Here is an 18,328-nt window from a genome sequence, read left to right on the forward strand (position 1 = left end):
AATAAAGATGAATAAAGGTTTTTGTGAAATGACTACTGAGTTCCGGTGCCGTTTCTGGATCCTTCAAGGAATAAAAAAGAACCTGAGTGAAACTGATTTTGCAACACTATACAGAGAGCAAATATACAGATGAACTACAGACAAATGCACAGATATAAAGATGAGCTGTATAGCATACAGATGTTCCATATTGATATCAAGATGGGCAGATATAAAAATGTACTATGAACAAATACACAGATGTGCTACATATATACAGATGTATCGATGTGTGGGAAACTGATCTACAAAGTGCTATGACTATATCTACAGTAGTGGAAGCGTAGCAGACTACAATAGTGAACAGTGTGTGTACTATAACAGAGACTATCCTATGTCAGTGTCCTAAACTATAGCAAAAACTAATGTGAGCATACGGTGAATGTTGAGGATTAATGACAGTCAGGATCAAGGTCATTGGGAGCGATAAGAGGGACAAAGAGTGTAGAAGCATTAAGTGAGTGTGGATGGAAAGGTTCAGCAGGGGACTGATGTCAGGAGGCCACTGTTTCTACCAGAGCTCCATGCATGTAGAGTGGGGTACAATTCCCCTGCAGTCTTTTTGTTGTTTTTAGAAGCAGGTTGGTGGCTGCACACCACTCTGTCAGCAGCTTGGGGGGTCCTTTGTCCCTCTTTGGGGGGATACTCCCACTGGGTTTAAATCTGGGACTCTCCACCATTTGACCCTAGAACTGAAGAAGCTTCTCGGATGAGAGGTGAAACGTCTTCAAGCAACTTAAACAAGTGTTTTTTTCTTTCCAAGCTCCTTAGACTTCTTTATTTACTGTTTTTGCGCTGTCCTTAGAAAACAGTTTAAAAAATTTAAAAAAACAAAACCCACACACAAAAAAACGTTACGACGATGACAGTATTTTAAAATAAAGCATTGCTTATATAATTTTTATCATAATTCTGGATTTACTGGCCTGTAATTACAATTTAAAAACTTTGAAGTACGAACTTTCAACATGGGCTGAAATAGAGACTGAGGGTGGCTGCAGCTTGTTGTTGTGTCAGCTTAAATGTCAGTCATGTGATTTAGAGGTGCAGCGTGTCCGTGGACCCCAGAGGGTTAATAACACTCACATTCATTCCATTTCCAGAGTGTAACAACCAACCACCTGTGTGAAATCTGAAATTCCCATGGTGTTGTTCAAAATGTGCTCTGGCACAATCATAAGCATCGCTTGCTACAGAAAACAAGAAAAAAGCCGGTTTGAGCTATGGGCTCAACCATTTGTTAATGGTGGAGGGGGGTAACACTATGCAATATATCCAGTTTTAGCATTTATATTCGCTAACTATGGTCAAAGTGTTAATGCTATCCTTTTTTAATAAACAACACTGTCATATGCAAAACTAGGGTGGCACTTGGGGTGGCAAGAGATTATTTTAGGGTGGCACTTGCTATCCCATGCCACCCTTCTAGATCCGCCCCTGGGTGGCAAACATTTATTTCCCGTCTTGTCACATTGTTGCTCTGATGATTTTTAACTGCTATGTTTTTATTTTACTGTAGATAAAGTTTTCTCTCTTTTCTTTTTTTATCTATTTTTGTCACAAGCCGTAGGAAGGACTTAGATGCAGATGGAAATAATAAAGATCAGTTCCTTTATTTTACTTTCCACGTGCGATACATACAAGTGTGGGAAGAGGGGTCCGAGGTCACCAGGGTTCACAAAGGGAGGCGAAAACCCTGGCACGGGGGACCATGACAGTTTTCCTTTCACACGTTATTTTTCTCTACATATAGGAAATCTTGTTACTCACTGTCACAATGTTGTGTGTCATGAGCGTCCCCTGCTCTGTTTCAGTTTTTGTTGTTTCCTGGGTTTTTTGTAAGGTCTGTCACCTCTTAAAACTTTAGACATGAAAGTCAGTATGATTTCCTCCTGGGCTTTAGAATGGTAACACATCCTTTATCATCTAATTTTTCTCATTTATCTCATTTTTAAAATGAATTCATCTCAAATGCTGTAAGAAATTTCTCATAAAACAAAACTGAAAGAAGTTTAGAAAAAAAAACATTTACACAGCCTTTCATGTCTGTTCTCATGTAACTTTAGATCATAATTGAGACATCATGGTGAATGAATTTGTATCTTACTTGTTTTGTTTTGTCTCCAGATGGAAAAAAAACTCGAATTTAATTCAAGATGATGCGTACAGCCAAACTTACAACAGTTATACCCGCTGTTAAGGTGCAAGAATCCACTGCAGTATTCTCCTAAATGATAGGTGTCACCACTCGGATAATGTCACGTCATATAAGAAGGGGAAGAATTGAAAACTGAGGACTGTTTATGTAACACACCCCTAGTAAGCGGACAGCCAGAAATTATACCTGGTACTGACAAAACAGCATCATAGTATGTTTTCCTCTCTCGCTTCTGCCAGATCTGAAGACCAGCAGTAGTGTCACACTAAATCATCTCACTAGTGTGGAGGTGCCCCCTTGTAGTGTAACACACCACATGTTGAAGCTCCAACAAAAAACACAAAATTAAGGCCCTTGTTTAACAAAACTACACCTGAAGACTTGTGCAATATACAAAATAACATCACATAATGTGACCACACATTACGGTGTGTCACATTTACACTGCTATAGAAGAAGCTTTGTTGCTGCATCTTATGCTGGGACTTTTTAGAAAACAGAGCAACATAACAAATAACACATTCACACATAAAAGAAACTGATCAACAGTCACAGAGGGAATTTGTTTAGTGAAGTTATTCAAAAGTTTTTTTTCATGAGTTTATTGAAAAATCATCACTCAGAGAGAATCCGGATTCATCTGATCCAAAGAGAACAGGCTTGAGACTGTCTTCTTATTGGTGGAACATATTTTTGTTCAAGAAAAGAATAAGAATATAACACATATCAGGACTTGAAGTGCTCGGCCATTCATGAAGTAAAAGTACAACAACCTGTTTGTTCTTCTTTTGATTCAGTGCTTTTGTCCTGATGACATTAACTATGTTAGTTAATTAAACTATGTTAGTTATTTAAAAGATCAATAACATGGTTCACTTTTAGCACTGACTTACAAAAACACCTCCTGATATACAATACCAAAACATGTGTCTGTGCTAAAGATTGTAAAACACAAAACAACATATTTACTGCTCAATGACATATTCATGCTTTTTTTCTCTCAAGATCTTGTGAGTTTATCTTTGTGATGCTCTGACTCGTGTATCTTCAGCTTACAAAGACACAGCGAAGCTTCGTCTTCATCCACATCCTTACAACAAAACGTTTTTTGTGTTGCACCTCAAAGAATAATGAAGATCTATTGATTCTGATATTGAAGATCACCTTGTTTATTTACATATTGTTAATTGAACAAAAAACACTGTTACACTGACTTAAAATTATATGAAATATATAAAATGTAATATTGCTCTTTTTTTTCTTTTATTCATCAAAACTGTCCTGATGAGTTTACATGATGTAATCGTTTTTTTTAGTATCACTTTAGCCTGTGGCGCTCTCCAGTGCTGCTGATGAGGTCGATCTTTAGCTTGTCTGGAGAATCCCATATGATCATGCCCGCCCACATCACATCATTGGTAGGATATGGGTTCCTGCCACCTTCTCCCCGTACCTGTAAATGTAGCCGATAAAAAGGTCACAGATGTCCAAGTGAAAAGTAATAATAAGAGAGACTAAAAGAAGAATCTAGTAACACAGAGACTCACAGTGAGTTCCTCTTTAGCTGTCAGTGTAAAGTTTTCTTTAAATGTGTATATGGTGATTCGGTCGCCGCTCCGTAGTTTTAACTTCCAACCTGCCATCAATATATCCTATAAAAGAGAATGAAAAAGGGGGGGGGGGGGGGGGGGGGGGCAATGATGAATTTGACTTCATAGATGTTGTGTTTATAAATAAAAGTGTGTCATTTCCACCTTTGTGTTGTATCTACAAGTGAAAACGACCTTGTTTCACAAATATTTCTGGAAAAAAACACAAAACATGTTGTTTGTGTTTAGGTAGTACTCATTGTTCACCAGCATGCAAGCAGCAGTACCTCACTGGAAGAGTTTTTCAGACAGATATAGTGACCATGTCTGTCGACCTCGTCTAAAATAATGTCACCTCTCTGTGGTGTGTTAGGTTTGTTTGACTGTTGCTGAGAGAGAGAGACAAAAAAATCCAGATTAGTGTGTGACAGATGATGATGTAAAATAGTTGGAGCTTGTTAGAAAATGTGTTTGCTAAAAGTTGCTAAAATATTTAATAAACGTTAAATAAATAGCTAAGAAACTATGTTTATAAGAAAGAATTCAGTGAAGTGAGTTAATGCTAAGACACACAAATATATTGTTGGTCTTAATATGAATCACAGAAGTAAGTAAACATTTTCATTCTTTCTCAGTGAGATGTTCATGATCCAGATTTTAGCTCTAGTCCCATGAATGACTGTAAGTCAGTGATGTGTTTGTCTGTCTGTATTTACCTCTTTCACATGTTCTTTGACGTTTAGTTGTTTTATCTCCTGATGGAAATTCTGTTTTTCATCCTTCTTCAACTTTGTGTCAGCTTCCTGTTTTTTCTCCTGATCACAGACAGTAGAAACTGACGTCAGAGGAAACTAGTCTGACCAAAACAGTTTTTTAAAAATGATTGCACTTTGTTTCCTTTCAAAACTTTGTGCTTTAATAAATGAATTAAATGAATTAATTAAATGAATGTGTGTTTGTGCTGAAGTGTTCAAAACAACAGTCTGTGTGTGTCTACTTCTTTCTTCATGTTGCTGATCTCTGCATGTTTCTTCTGCAGGTGATGATGTTCCTCCTTCAGCTTCTCCTCAGCTGCATGTTGGTTTTTCTCCAACTAACAGACAAACAGATCAACACAAAGGTTCAGCCTGAACAAAACTATCTGGACTGTCAAACATAACAGTCTGAACAAATCTCCAAAACTGTTCACACATTTTCTGTTTGCTTTCAAATCTCTCTTCCTTAAAGAGCTCAAACAGGAAATCTGACCTCTGACTGACCCTGAACTCCAATAATGTCACTGAATCTGAGAGCAAGCTGAGGATTTGTGTTTCTATAAATATCTTTATGGTAAAAGAAACACGCATGTGTTCATGTACAGTTTATATAAATATAAAAACAAAATAATTGATAATCTGGTGTCTGTGTTTTTGTAACTTTATCAAAGTTTCAGTTCAGTTTTCAGATTACAAATGCAAATGTTCCAAATAACCTAAACTTTTTTGTTCTTTCTATTTCATAATCTTAACCTCATCAATGACCTGTAAACTGCTCCCTCAGGATTATAAAAAGTATAAAAATATTTTACACAAACAAGAAGCATAAATGTGTTTAACAAACTTCTGCTAACCTCTGTTTTACTGGATTCCTCCTCTTTCATGTTTTTCTCCATCAGTTGCTGATGTTTTTTGAGAGCTGATGAGCCTCCAGACTGAGAGAAGATATGAACAGAATAATTTAGGTTGTTACATAATGTTCTGTAAAATGAAAACATGACAGACAAAAAATATTTGAATATTAGGATAAAAAATACCATCTATTCATACAGCAGAAGATGGCAACTATATATTTCCCGTCACATTATTCCTCTGACGATTTTTAACTCTTTTATTTTCATTTTATTGTCAGTAAAGTTTTCTCTTTCTTTTTTTTAAAAAGTTGTATATTTTATTTATACAATTTTTTTCCCCACATTCATGAAATCTTTCATACTGTTTTTCCTACAGGTTGTGTTGTCTTGTCTGTTTCTGTCATATCACTCACTGGCTCGATGTCCTGTGTCATGAGCAGTGTTGGTCAAGTTACTTGAAAAAAGTAATCAGTAACTAATTACTGATTACTCCCCCAAAAAAGTAATCCCGTTACTTTACTGATTACTTATTTTCAAAAGTAATTAATTACTTAGTTACTTAGTTACTTAGTTACTTTTTAAAAACACGATTTACAACCTGAAGAGGTGATAAAGTGATAGATCTTTCAGCCCAATTCTACTTTTTCTACATAATCCATCATACAAAATGTAATCAAATGGAAAAGTCTCTTTTTTTAACTTGTTTTATCAGTTTTAATCTTTTAACTTTATGCATCAAGCAAAACATTTAATTATATGAACATTCTCTGACTTGAATAAATTAGTTTAACATTTAAACCTATTTTCTACACATTCCAGCACATAAAATAAAATATTTTTTGTGTTTTCACTCACTCTTTCAAACAGATGCAAGTAAAACACAGCAGAAAATAAATAAAGTCAAAGACTCAGCGGTCCTTTTGCTCTATTTTCACCTGTAAAGCAGGAGCAGGGTAGGCGGAGGGTTACCCTGGTGCAGGTGTGCTGCGGTCAGTTGAAGAATCCGCGCGAGTGTCTCTGTGAGTTTCCCATCACGTCGTAGCTACTCGGTGCTTGCTCGGAAGTTTAGGGGTTTTTTTCGCTGTAAAAAGAAGTTTTCTTCCCACGCACGATGGACGCTAATGTTTTTGTCACTTTTTATGGAATCAAACTCAAAGTAAGGTCAGTACTTCCACACTTTAAACGCTGCACGCTCATACTCTCTCCCGCACTCGATATATTATCCATTGTTGATCTGCACACAGCTGCTGTCACCAACGTCGCACTTGCTTACGTCACTGTCATGAGACATTCTCGCAAAAAAAATCACGGTTTTAGTAACGCAGTAACGCAGCGTTCCTACGGGAAAGTAACGGTAATCTAATTACCGATTTTGCAATAGTAATCCCTTACTTTACTCGTTACTTGAAAAAAGTAATCAGATTACAGTAACGCGTTACAAGTAACGCGTTACTGCCCATCTCTGGTCATGAGTGTCTCCTGCTCTTGGTCTGGTTCAGTTTTTGTTGTTTCTTGTTTGTTTCGTAAGCCGTGAGGTTTCCAGACATCTGTTAAACGTTTAGACAAGAAAGTCAACATGATGTCCTCCTGGGCTTTCGAATGGTAACACATCATTTATCATCTCATTTTAATATGAATTAATTAAATATGCTGTATGTTTTCTTTTTAATGCAACAAAAGAGGTTTATAACTTTGCATGTGTGTTGCTTTAACCCCTGTAGGCAAAACTTTAGATAATAATTTTGACAACATGGTAAATTAATTTGTGTCTTACTTGTTTTGTTTCGTCTCCAGATGAAAAAAACTCCAATTAAAATCAAGATGATGCTTAGAGCCAAACTAACAACTACACCAATGATGATGGGAGCAGCAGAGCTGGAGTTGAGCTGGAAGTGTTCATCTGAAACAATAAAAACAGAATTACATGTTATTTTAAAAGATTCTGCTTCATTCAAACCAAAATCGAGCATATCATACATTTTATAAACTAGATTTACCTGGAACATGTATGTGTGTCTCTCTGCTCTGGTTGGTGTTCCTCTGTTGGACTCTGCAGGTGATGTTGTTGCTGTGTCTCTTCTCCACAGTCACTCTGCTGCTGACAGTATAGAGGTCATCAGGACCTCTGAGGGTCTCTGTAGGTCCAGCAGAGAGGAGGTTTCCCTCAGTGTCCAACCACAGCAGCTCAGGCTCTGGATACCAGCCTGCAGACTCACACTGTAACACCACTCCTGTCTTGTCTCTGCCCATCCCTCCTAAGCTGATGACAGGTGAGGGGACAGCACTCGATGCTGGATGAAATGTACAATTTAAAATAATGATCAGTCATGCAAATCACTAAAAACTGCACCAGTCTAAAGACAATATTTGAATATTGCAAATCTGATAAAGACTTTTTTATACTGCCTAACTGTTTGAAGATTGTTCCTATTGTTTGCACCTCAGTCAGTTGTCAGATTCTTGTTTTTCTTGTGTTTGACGCATCCAAACCAACTGAGACAATATTTCATTTCCAAGCTTGTGTAATGCATTGGCTTAATCAGTAGGTGAAAGGTGTGTTGATTTGACCTATTTTACTGCAAACACTAGTCCAAACTGCTCTGTGCACACATAACATATATAATTCATCCACTTACCGACCACAAGATCAATAAAAACTTCTTCATCCTTCTCTGGGATGTAACATCTGTATCTGCCCTCGTCTGCAGGTTTTACTTTGGATAGTTTCAGTGAAATGTTTCCATGTTTCAGCTCATCAGTGAACAATGATGATCGACCTTTGTAGGAAGGGTTTTTTCTATTTATGAGTTCCTGACCTGCACGGCACACAAGCACAAATCTGGGATCCAGGTCAGGTCTTGCCCACTCCAAAGTCATTGCAGCAACATTTTCTCCTGGTATCAGGTGACATGGCAAAGTGATGTCTTCTTCAGCTGTTGCAATAACTGGCTGATTTGGACCAATTAACCGAGACTGACCTGAGATAAAAAGATCAGTTTATCAATTTATTTATGAATGAGAACTTCCAAGAAATCTAAATGTCAATGGAAGGATTTGCTTTTTCTTTTTTCCTGACTGACAGCACAAACAGTGTACTGTCAGTGTAAAAGATGGAAATCAGCTCTGAAACATCCGCTGAGATCTTGTTGAATTCAGTTGTTTAAATCCACAAAGAGCAGCAGTCCAGCCCACATCAGAAATTAATGTTAGTTTCTATTTTCTTCCCTGTGCTGAGACAGTACACAAACTTTAGGGTTCCCCCATCTGCTGGATCTCACTTTAACCCCTGACTGTACTCATTTTTCTGCTGAGTCTCGGAGGCAAAGCTGCCCTCTACAATGTAGGTAATAGAAAATAATTATTTCTTTTACATTATCATTCTCTGCAGGTGACCTACATACTTCTACTTGAGTGAAGAAAGTCAGGACTTTTGCCACTTATGATAATTACAGATTCAGTTATAATCTAGACACATTATAGCTTCTAGAATTGCAGCTTTTAAGAATAAAAGAAACATTGAGAGGTAACATTAAACCTTTTGTCTAGGCACAGAAAACAGAAAAAAGTAATAAAATATAATTATTTGCCATATCAGTAAATTAGAAAATGTGAGCCATTAATTTTATGTGTGTGTGTGTGTGTGTGTGTGTGTGTGTGTGTGTGTGTGTGTGTGTGTGTAGAATCTTCCTTATGAACTTTGAGCATGTTGCCAGGAAACTGGTCACTGTTATAAAACAAGTAGAACTGCAATAAAACTTCAAATGAACAACAACAGTGTTTCTTCACTGTCTTTCCACCTTAAGAGTAAGCACTCATGGAGTTGTTGTTAGGTCTGCTATGATGCTGCAGGGGGCATAACATGACTTTTTCTGTAATATTTTAGGCAGGTGAATAAACATGAGAGACTGAACTGTAGGAGAAACTGTAAAATAAAAGAGAGAAACAGTTTTGAGGACTTAAAAAGATGTCAACTCTGTCCACTGCTGTTGTGCAGATGCTGTTCATTTTTTGCATTTACTGTAGTGCTGGAAGGTACAGCTGCAGTGCCGAATTTTCAATTTAAATGTTTTCTGTCCATTTGATCTGTTTGTACATCAAGACTTAAATGTTTCAGTCAAAAGAGATAGCATTCATGTAATGTTATTTGAAAAAGTAGCATGTAAATGACGAAAAGATGATTTTTGGGGAATTATTTCTTTCTAATTGCAGACCAAAGACAAGGGGTAAATTTAGAAAAGAGGAAGATTGGAATTTGATCAAGAGTTTTTATAACATGAGGCCTTTTGCTGTTATTGGACAGGACAGTGCTGACAGTACAGAGGTGGAGAGAGTGAGGGGAAAAGCACACAAGAAATAGTCTAGACTCAAACCCAGTCCTGCTGTGTCCTTCATTATATGGGTCACCTGCTCAGCCTTGGAGTTATAGCAGTAATGTCTAATGGTCTGTTTGAAGACCGATTACATGACCTGGCTGAGCAGCCAGCCATGGGACAAATATGAATGTGGAAAAATAGTGAAACTGAATGACCTTCTTGCCAAATAAATGAGGCTTCCCAGATCACTGCAAGCATGATGCAACCAGGGCCTGTACAAATGGCAGTCACTTATGTGCAGAACATCAAGTTTATTTTATCTTAGATGCAATCAAGAAATTTGTCCATAACAGGAAATATTCTTTGATCTAGATCTATTATCAACAAAACTATAGACTGGTACATATGGGCTCTTTATACAGAGGAGCTGAAATGAAGAGACTTACATGAATTTCGTAAATTTCAAATTCAGTTGAAAGTAGTAAAACTTCAGTAGTCATCAGAAACATCAAAGATAAAAAAGAAATAATCCAAGCATGTCTTGTTATAATTATTTTTTAATATCTGTTAAGTATTTTACATAATTTGTTATGGGTGTATTGATTTAATCCTCTAGGGTCAAAGGTATATTTAACCTTTGAAAAATCTGTTTACCTTGCCTTGTTTGGTGTCATTGTTTTCAGCACAACGTCACATATCTGATTTGTTTTGTTTTTTTGTTTTTTGTTTTTCATTTTGACATATAGTCTTTGTTTACGTTCACACTGTAGGCGAAAGCGCATCAAATCCGACTTTTTTGACCCTATGTGACCCATATCCGATCATGGTATGACAGTGTAAACGGCACGATCGTCACTGACACAAGACAGGGCGATCGTGGCTCAAGAGTTGGGTGTTCGTCTTGTAATCGGAAGGTTGCCGGTTCGAGCCCTGGCTTGGACAGTTTCGGTCGTTGTGTCCTTAGGCAAGACACTTGACCTACCGCCTGCTGGTGATGGCCAGAGGGGCCGATGGCACAATATGACAGCCTCGCTTCTGTCAGTCTGCCCCAGGGCAGCTGTGGCTACAACTGTAGCTGCCTCCACCAATGTCAGAGTGAAAGAATAGTGGAATTGTGAAGCACTTTGAGGGGTCCTGAAAAGTGCTATATGAATGCAATACATTATTATTACAAATCCGATCTGGGTCACTTTCGTATGTGGTACTGAAACCAATACATATCTGATGTTTTAGGAAGCGACTGCTGTTTGAACTGTCAGGTCGCATTAAATCCGTCTTTTACGTCACTGACACAAGACAGACGCCAATTATCAGCTCCGGAGAAGACATCGCGAACACTTCCTGGCCATCCAGTGTAGATGTCAGTGAAACTGTTGGGAAGACAACGTTGGAGAAACGTGAACTTTTTATTTGTACTGTATAATCTGCAGATTCTGACAGAAATCTGCAACTATCCTTTGAAGCACCGCTCCTCTCTAAAACAGCAATAAAGATAATTATAAGGCCATATGTAAATAACAAAATAACTTTATAACTTAAAGCAAAATTGGGAAACGTAAAATCTGAAACAAGTCTTTATAATAAGGGCCAACAGTCAAACAATACTGTTTGGTCTGGGTCTAAACAGAGCGTGTTGTGTGTGACGTTTGCTTTTGCGCATGTGGGACACTTTGAGGGTTCACACTAGAGTGCGTTTGCTGTCGCATTTTATTTGTTGTGTGAATAAGCAGACAAAAACATCAGATTTAATCAAAAAATCAGAATTCAGCATTAAGACCTGCAGTGTGAACGTAGCCTTAGTCTGTTTCTTTTGTGAGAGTCTTGTCCCGTATGCATCAGGTTCTGTTTCACTCCTCCTTGTCATTAAGTGCATTCAGTCCAGCTGTCTTCCCACGTGTCTCCACTTCCCCTCATCACCCTCATGTGTACATGGTGTCAGTTTCACTTTGTCCACCATCAGAGTGTCTGTTATGTTCCCGTCATGCACCTGTTCCTGTGCCCGGTGTCCTTCATGTTCCCATGTTCTGTGCACCACTTTCACTAGTATTATTTCCAGTGTAAGTTTTTGTTTATGTTTAGGATTTTCATCTTCCCTTGTATCTGCTCCATCGCCTTAATAAAGGCTCGCTTTCTGTTTAAACTTCTGTTCGGCTCCATGGCTGCATTTGGGTCCTCATCACACACTCTCCATCAGCATTAACACAATGGACATGAAAACACACACACATCAGAGTAGGAAAACCTTTTCATGACTTGAAATGCAAATGCATACTTTAAATTATGCAAAAATTTACACAACTATTTAAATTAAAGTACAGACAGTCCCTCGGCATTTTTTGAACAACTAAACAACTATTATTTACAAAATGATCAGACTTTACATTAAGATCTTACACAAATTATTTGTTCTACTCCAAAAAATTGTTCCTGTCTACCACAAGAAAGAGGTCACAAGACAAACCTGACATCTTCAGGGTGTATGACTCCTTCTGTTGTCCACCTGGCCAACAAAAGGACATTCAGCATTTGCCTCACTGTATTGACACGTCATATTTTAGCTTTTATTGCTAGCAAGTGCTTTCAAAATGTGAGCTGTTTTCTTAGAATATTCAATTTTTCTAGTTTCTTCCTCCACTAAATGTGCAGTTCGTATACAGGAAAAAGCATAACAAGAACTTTTTTATAATAAGTCTAATTACAAATAAAGAGACAGAGGATGCAAAACTGAACACAATGCACACAGGATGAGAGACCTAAATAAAACAGGAGGTAACACACACTGAAACTCAATTAAGATATGTGGGCTTGTCACTGGGACTGAGGGAAAACAGACATGAGACACACACTGGGGAGACAAAATAAAGATCATACAAACAATAGGAGATGCTGAAGACAGAACACAGACTGGAACAGACATGAAAACAGCGAAAAACCAGAAACTAGAAATATTAAAATCAGGCGTTCTAGGAAATACAAAATTACAGACATGTATAAGAAAATGTCTTAAATCCAAAAGAATGGCTGTCAAATTGTAAGGATTTTTGAGGTCTACTCTAAATATCATCATTTTGTTTTGTATTTTCATTGCTTCATATTTTTAACTTTGTTTCCATCTCAGATGCAGGTTGTTATATCATTCCAGACAGACTAGAGCTGTTTCACTACCTGTCACTGTTTTTGTTCTTTTCACTGTGGTGATCTCAATTAGGGCTGGGTATCGTCACTGATTTCTAGAAGCGATTTGATTCCGATTCGATTCAATTCGATCTGTTTCGATCTGATTCGATTCGATTTGAATCGGGGAAATTTTGCCTCAGACAGTCAGAAATATTATAATTCAGATCATGCATCAGTACATTTACATATTTATATCTATAAAAGGAAAGCTGACACTTGCAAGACTTTGCCAAAGGTGTGAGCATCACAGCAGATGCCTTTGTGTCAAAGTAACTGATGATAAAACACAGAAAAACGTGAAGGTGATTTTCCTGGCCTGGGATTTTATACAAATATTCTGCAGTGGATCAAAAACTAAAGAAAACCATTAATCAACATATAAACATTACCTGATGCTGCTGAAGTGAAGCAGAGCAAAGTTACAGAGGTTTTATTGGAGACACGGCTAAGCGTTTTGCAATTTAGCATAATTTTAAAAAGCTTAAATTTGTTCAGTGTTTAACAGCAGAAATGAAACTTTCTTTTCGGAAGTAAGTAAAAGGAAAAAAAAACAGCGGCCCACAGCGCTGTAAACAACGGTAGACTTGTGCATAACAAGCAAACAAATAATGCAGAAAACAGATTTTTAGATGGGGAAACTGTTCTTGAAGTATATTGAGAGAGAGAGAGCTCTGCGTGAAGTGTGATTTTTATCGTGGTGGAAGCAAAACAGCAAAAGTTAGAGGGAATTCATGACGATGTTTATGTGAAGCCTAGTTTGGATCTTCTTTTGCTGCTGGTTCAGTCAATATTGTTTAGAGAGAGATAAAACCTACAGCTTCAGAATCAGCGCAAAAATGGCGTGAACATCCCGCCGAAACATCAGAATCAGCGAGCTGTCGGCTTTCAGCCCCAACCATGTCCGTGCCGTCAGGTGAGAAAGGCGACATCTTACTGATTCTGATTCGTCGGCGGGTCCGCGCTTTGTGTTTACGTCTTTGTGCAGAATCCGTGTTCCTGCTCTCATTTACTGTCTTAGCTATTTTGTGGTTTTTGAAATTTTGTGAGGTTTAACCTGAGATTTGGCATCTTGGGCAAAATAAATTTATATTTAAAAATCGATTCAGGATTTTAATGAATCCAAGGTAGAATAGATTTTAATCGATAAATCGATAATCAAAACCCACCCCTAATCTCAATGGCTCCCCTTATTTGGGAAGATAAGGAATATTGAGGGATTTCTTTAAGCATGTGACATGAAGCAGAGATCAACAGTATTTTGGGGAGACATGATGCATCAGTGATGCAAGACTTCAATGAGAACATGGCAGCACGCCACTTGTTAGAAACCTTTTTTCAGTTATTAGTTTTTTTCACCAGCTTACTTCTAGTTTACTTCCCAAAGAAGGACATGGTAATGTGATGCCATCACCAACTCTTGCCACAAATGGCTGAGAAGGACCAAATAACTGAGACTGACCTGTATATAAAAAATAAATAAATCCAATTTTTAGCTGTAGTGTATATTCACAGCATGATGACAGTGTTTGCGCATCTGATGAAGAATAGTAGTGAAGATGAATTGAAGCATCTCTGATGTTAGTGAGTCATCAGACAGGCTGAGTGATATTTCCCAATATTAATATTGGCAAAGTATTAGAGCAGATATATTCTCTCATAGCTGGCAAAAAGTGCTGACTTCACAAACTGCTTTACACAAATTTGCATCATCCTGAGGACTGTTTATGTAACACAGCCCTAAGCGGACAGCCAGAAATTATACCTGGTACTGACAAAACAGCATCATAGTATGTTTTCCTCTCTCGCTTCTGCCACATCTGAAGACCAGCAGTAGTGTCACACTAAATCATCTCACTAGTGTGGAGGTGCCCCCTTGTAGTGTAACACACCACATGTTGAAGCTCCAACAAAAAACACAAAATTAAGGCCCTTGTTTAACAAAACTACACCTGAAGACTTGTGCAATATACAAAATAACATCACATAATGTGACCACACATTACGGTGTGTCACATTTACACTGCTATAGAAGAAGCTTTGTTGCTGCATCTTATGCTGGGACTTTTTAGAAAACAGAGCAACTTAACAAATAACACATTCACACATAAAAGAAACTGATCAACAGTCACAGAGGGAATTTGTTTAGTGAAGTTATTCAAAAGTTTTTTTTCATGAGTTTATTGAAAAATCATCACTCAGAGAGAATCCGGATTCATCTGATCCAAAGAGAACAAGCATGAGACTGTCTTCTTATTGGTGGAACATATTTTTGTTCAAGAAAAGAATAAGAATATAACACATATCAGGACTTGAAGTGCTCGGCCATTCATGAAGTAAAAGTACAACAACCTGTTTGTTCTTCTTTTGATTCAGTGCTTTTGTCCTGATGACATTAACTATGTTAGTTAATTAAACTATGTTAGTTATTTAAAAGATCAATAACATGGTTCACTTTTAGCACTGACTTACAAAAACACCTCCTGATATACAATACCAAAACATGTGTCTGTGCTAAAGGCTGTAAAACACAAAACAACATATTTACTGCTCAATGACATATTCATGCTTTTTTTCTCTCAAGATCTTGTGAGTTTATCTTTGTGATGCTCTGACTCGTGTATCTTCAGCTTACAAAGACACAGTGAAGCTTCGTCTTCATCCACATCCTTACAACAAAACGTTTTTTGTGTTGCACCTCAAAGAATAATGAAGATCTATTGATTCTGATATTGAAGATCACCTTGTTTATTTACATATTGTTAATTTAATAAAAAACACTGTTACACTGACTTCAAATTATATGAAATATATAAAATGTAATATTGCTCTTTTTTTTCTTTTATTCATCAAAACTGTCCTGATGAGTTTACATGATGTAATCGTTTTTTTAGTATCACTTTAGCCTGTGGCGCTCTCCAGTGCTGCTGATGAGGTCGATCTTTAGCTTGTCTGGAGAATCCCATATGATCTTGCCCACCCACATCACATCAGCATTGGTAGGATATGGGTTCCTGCCACCTTCTCCCCGTACCTGTAAATGTAGCCGATAAAAAGGTCACAGATGTCCAAGTGAAAAGTAATAATAAGAGAGACTAAAAGAAGAATCTAGTAACACAGAGACTCACAGTGAGTTCCTCTTTAGCTTTCAGTGTAAAGTTTTCTTTAAATGTGTATGTGGAGGTTCGGTCGCCGCTCTGTAGTTTTAACTTCCAACCTGCCATCAATATATCCTATAAAAGAGAATGAAAAAGGGGGGGGGGGGGGGGGGCAATGATGAATTTGACTTCATAAATGTTGTGTTTATAAATAAAAGTGTGTCATTTCCACCTTTGTGTTGTATCTACAAGTGAAAACGACCTTGTTTCAGGAATACTTCTGAATACAAACACAAAACATGTTGTTTGTGTTTAGGTAGTACTCATTGTTCACCAGCATGCAAGCAGCAGTACCTCACTGGAAGTGTTTTTCAGACAGATATAGTGACCATGTCTGTCGACCTCGTCTAAAATAATGTCACCTCTCTGTGGTGTGTTAGGTTTGTTTGACTGTTGCTGAGAGAGAGACAAAAAAAATCCAGATTAGTGTGTGACAGATGATGATGTAAAATAGTTGGAGCTTGTTAGAAAATGTGTTTGCTAAAAGTTGCTAAAATATTTAATAAACGTTAAATAAATAGCTAAGAAACTATGTTTATAAGAAAGAATTCAGTGAAGTGAGTTAATGCTAAGAAACACAAATATATCGTTGGTCTTAATATGAATCACAGAAGTAAGTAAACATTTTCATTCTTTCTCAGTGAGATGTTCATGATCCAGATTTTAGCTCTAGTCCCATGAATGACTGTAAGTCAGTGATGTGTTTGTCTGTCTGTATTTACCTCTTTCACATGTTCTTTGACGTTTAGTTGTTTTATCTCCTGATGGAAATTCTGTTTTTCATCCTTTTTCAACTTTGTGTCAGCTTCCTGTTTTTTCTCCTGATCACAGACAGTAGAAACTGACGTCAGAGGAAACTAGTCTGACCAAAACAGTTTTTTAAAAATGATTGCACTTTGTTTCCTTTCAAAACTTTGTGCTTTAATACAAATAAATATATTTCATGATGTTGTGTTTATTAAAAAGGGGAGATTTACAAAGAATTAAAAACTTGTGTCTTCATATTTTTTCTGTGTGAACTGTGAGACGAGGAAATAAGAGTCCTGAAAGTCTCTGAGATGTTCAGGTTGTTTGGCTTTAACTTCTGTTCTGTGATTGCTGAATGATTTCAGAGGTTTTTGCAGGAAACCTTGAATTTCTGTCTCCGCTGTCTCTTATTGTGTGGATGTGAGTCTTTGTCTGTGTTTGTAATACAAATCTGTTTTTACACACTCAGTTTGGTCCTTGTTTCCTTTCCTGCCATTAAAAAGCCAATAGAATAAATAATAAATGTAAATGTGCTGCATGTTTGTTTGTTTGTGGTTGAGGACAGAGCGAGGTCCCAGTAAATGAATGTGTGTTTGTGCTGAAGTGTTCAAAACAACAGTCTGTGTGTGTCTACTTCTTTCTTCATGTTGCTGATCTCTGCATGTTTCTTCTGCAGGTGATGATGTTCCTCCTTCAGCTTCTCCTCAGCTGCATGTTGGTTTTTCTCCAACTAACAGACAAACAGATCAACACAAAGGTTCAGCCTGAACAAAACTATCTGGACTGTCAAACATAACAGTCTGAACACGTCTCCAAAACTGTTCACACATTTTCTGTTTGCTTTCAAATCTCTCTTCCTTAAAGAGCTCAAACAGGAAATCTGACCTCTGACTGACCCTGAACTCCAATAATGTCACTGAATATGAGAGCAAGCTGAAGATTTGTGTTTCTATAAATATCTTTATGGTAAAAGAAACATGCATGTGTTCATGCACAGTTTATATAGAATATAAAAATAAAATAATTGATAATCTGGTGTCTGTGTTTTTGTAACTTTATCAAAGTTTCAGTCCAGTTTTCAGATTACAAATGCAAATGTTCCAAATACGAGAAATAAACTGCTAAATGGAGTTAAAATATTTTAAAAATGGAAAAAAAAAATGGTTAAACAACAAAAATGAACAAATTAAGTTGTAGACATGACACAATGCTGAGACTCAATGTTATAATATGAATCATAGAAATAACTGAAGTTTCAAATTCCTTCTTAATGAAATGTTCATAATCTGCAGTTTTTAATTCTAGACCCATGAATGACTATAAGTCAGTGAAGTGTTGAAAACCTGTGTTTGTCTGTCTGTATTTACCTGTTTCCAAAATTCCTTAGTGGGTGTTTTTTTCTCCTGGAAATCCTGTTTTTTATCATCCTTCAACTTTTTGTCAGCTTCATGTTTTTCCTCCTGATCACAGACAGTGCAAACTGATGTCAGAGTAACTAGTCTGACCACAACAGTTTGTTCAAAATCACCAAAGTATTTCTG

The 18,328-nt window shown here is 37.1% G+C and overlaps 1 protein-coding gene across 7 annotated transcripts in view; it reads right to left on the minus strand.

The window, feature by feature from the left end:
• Nucleotides 1-15,132: 15,132 nt before the first annotated feature.
• Nucleotides 15,133-18,328, minus strand: part of LOC309701818 (uncharacterized protein) — a 54,510-nt gene continuing 51,314 nt past the window's right edge. For 6 of the 7 annotated variants that reach the window (XM_082526083.1, XM_082526079.1, XM_082526080.1 and 3 more), the window contains 6 exons: nucleotides 18,155-18,247; nucleotides 17,422-17,517; nucleotides 16,763-16,861; nucleotides 16,335-16,436; nucleotides 16,011-16,115; nucleotides 15,133-15,916 (listed from right to left, as the gene is read on the minus strand). In XM_082526083.1, coding sequence (XP_082382209.1) covers nucleotides 15,779-15,916; nucleotides 16,011-16,115; nucleotides 16,335-16,436; nucleotides 16,763-16,861; nucleotides 17,422-17,517; nucleotides 18,155-18,247 — 633 coding nt within the window. In that variant the 3' untranslated portion in view covers nucleotides 15,133-15,778. The remainder of the gene's footprint in view (nucleotides 15,917-16,010; nucleotides 16,116-16,334; nucleotides 16,437-16,762; nucleotides 16,862-17,421; nucleotides 17,518-18,154; nucleotides 18,248-18,328) is intronic. The other variant, XM_082526084.1, reaches the window with a different exon arrangement.

The sequence above is a fragment of the Aulonocara stuartgranti genome (assembly GCF_965226115.1).
Source record: "Aulonocara stuartgranti genome assembly, chromosome: 3".
NCBI classification, from domain to species: Eukaryota; Metazoa; Chordata; class Actinopteri; order Cichliformes; family Cichlidae; genus Aulonocara; species Aulonocara stuartgranti.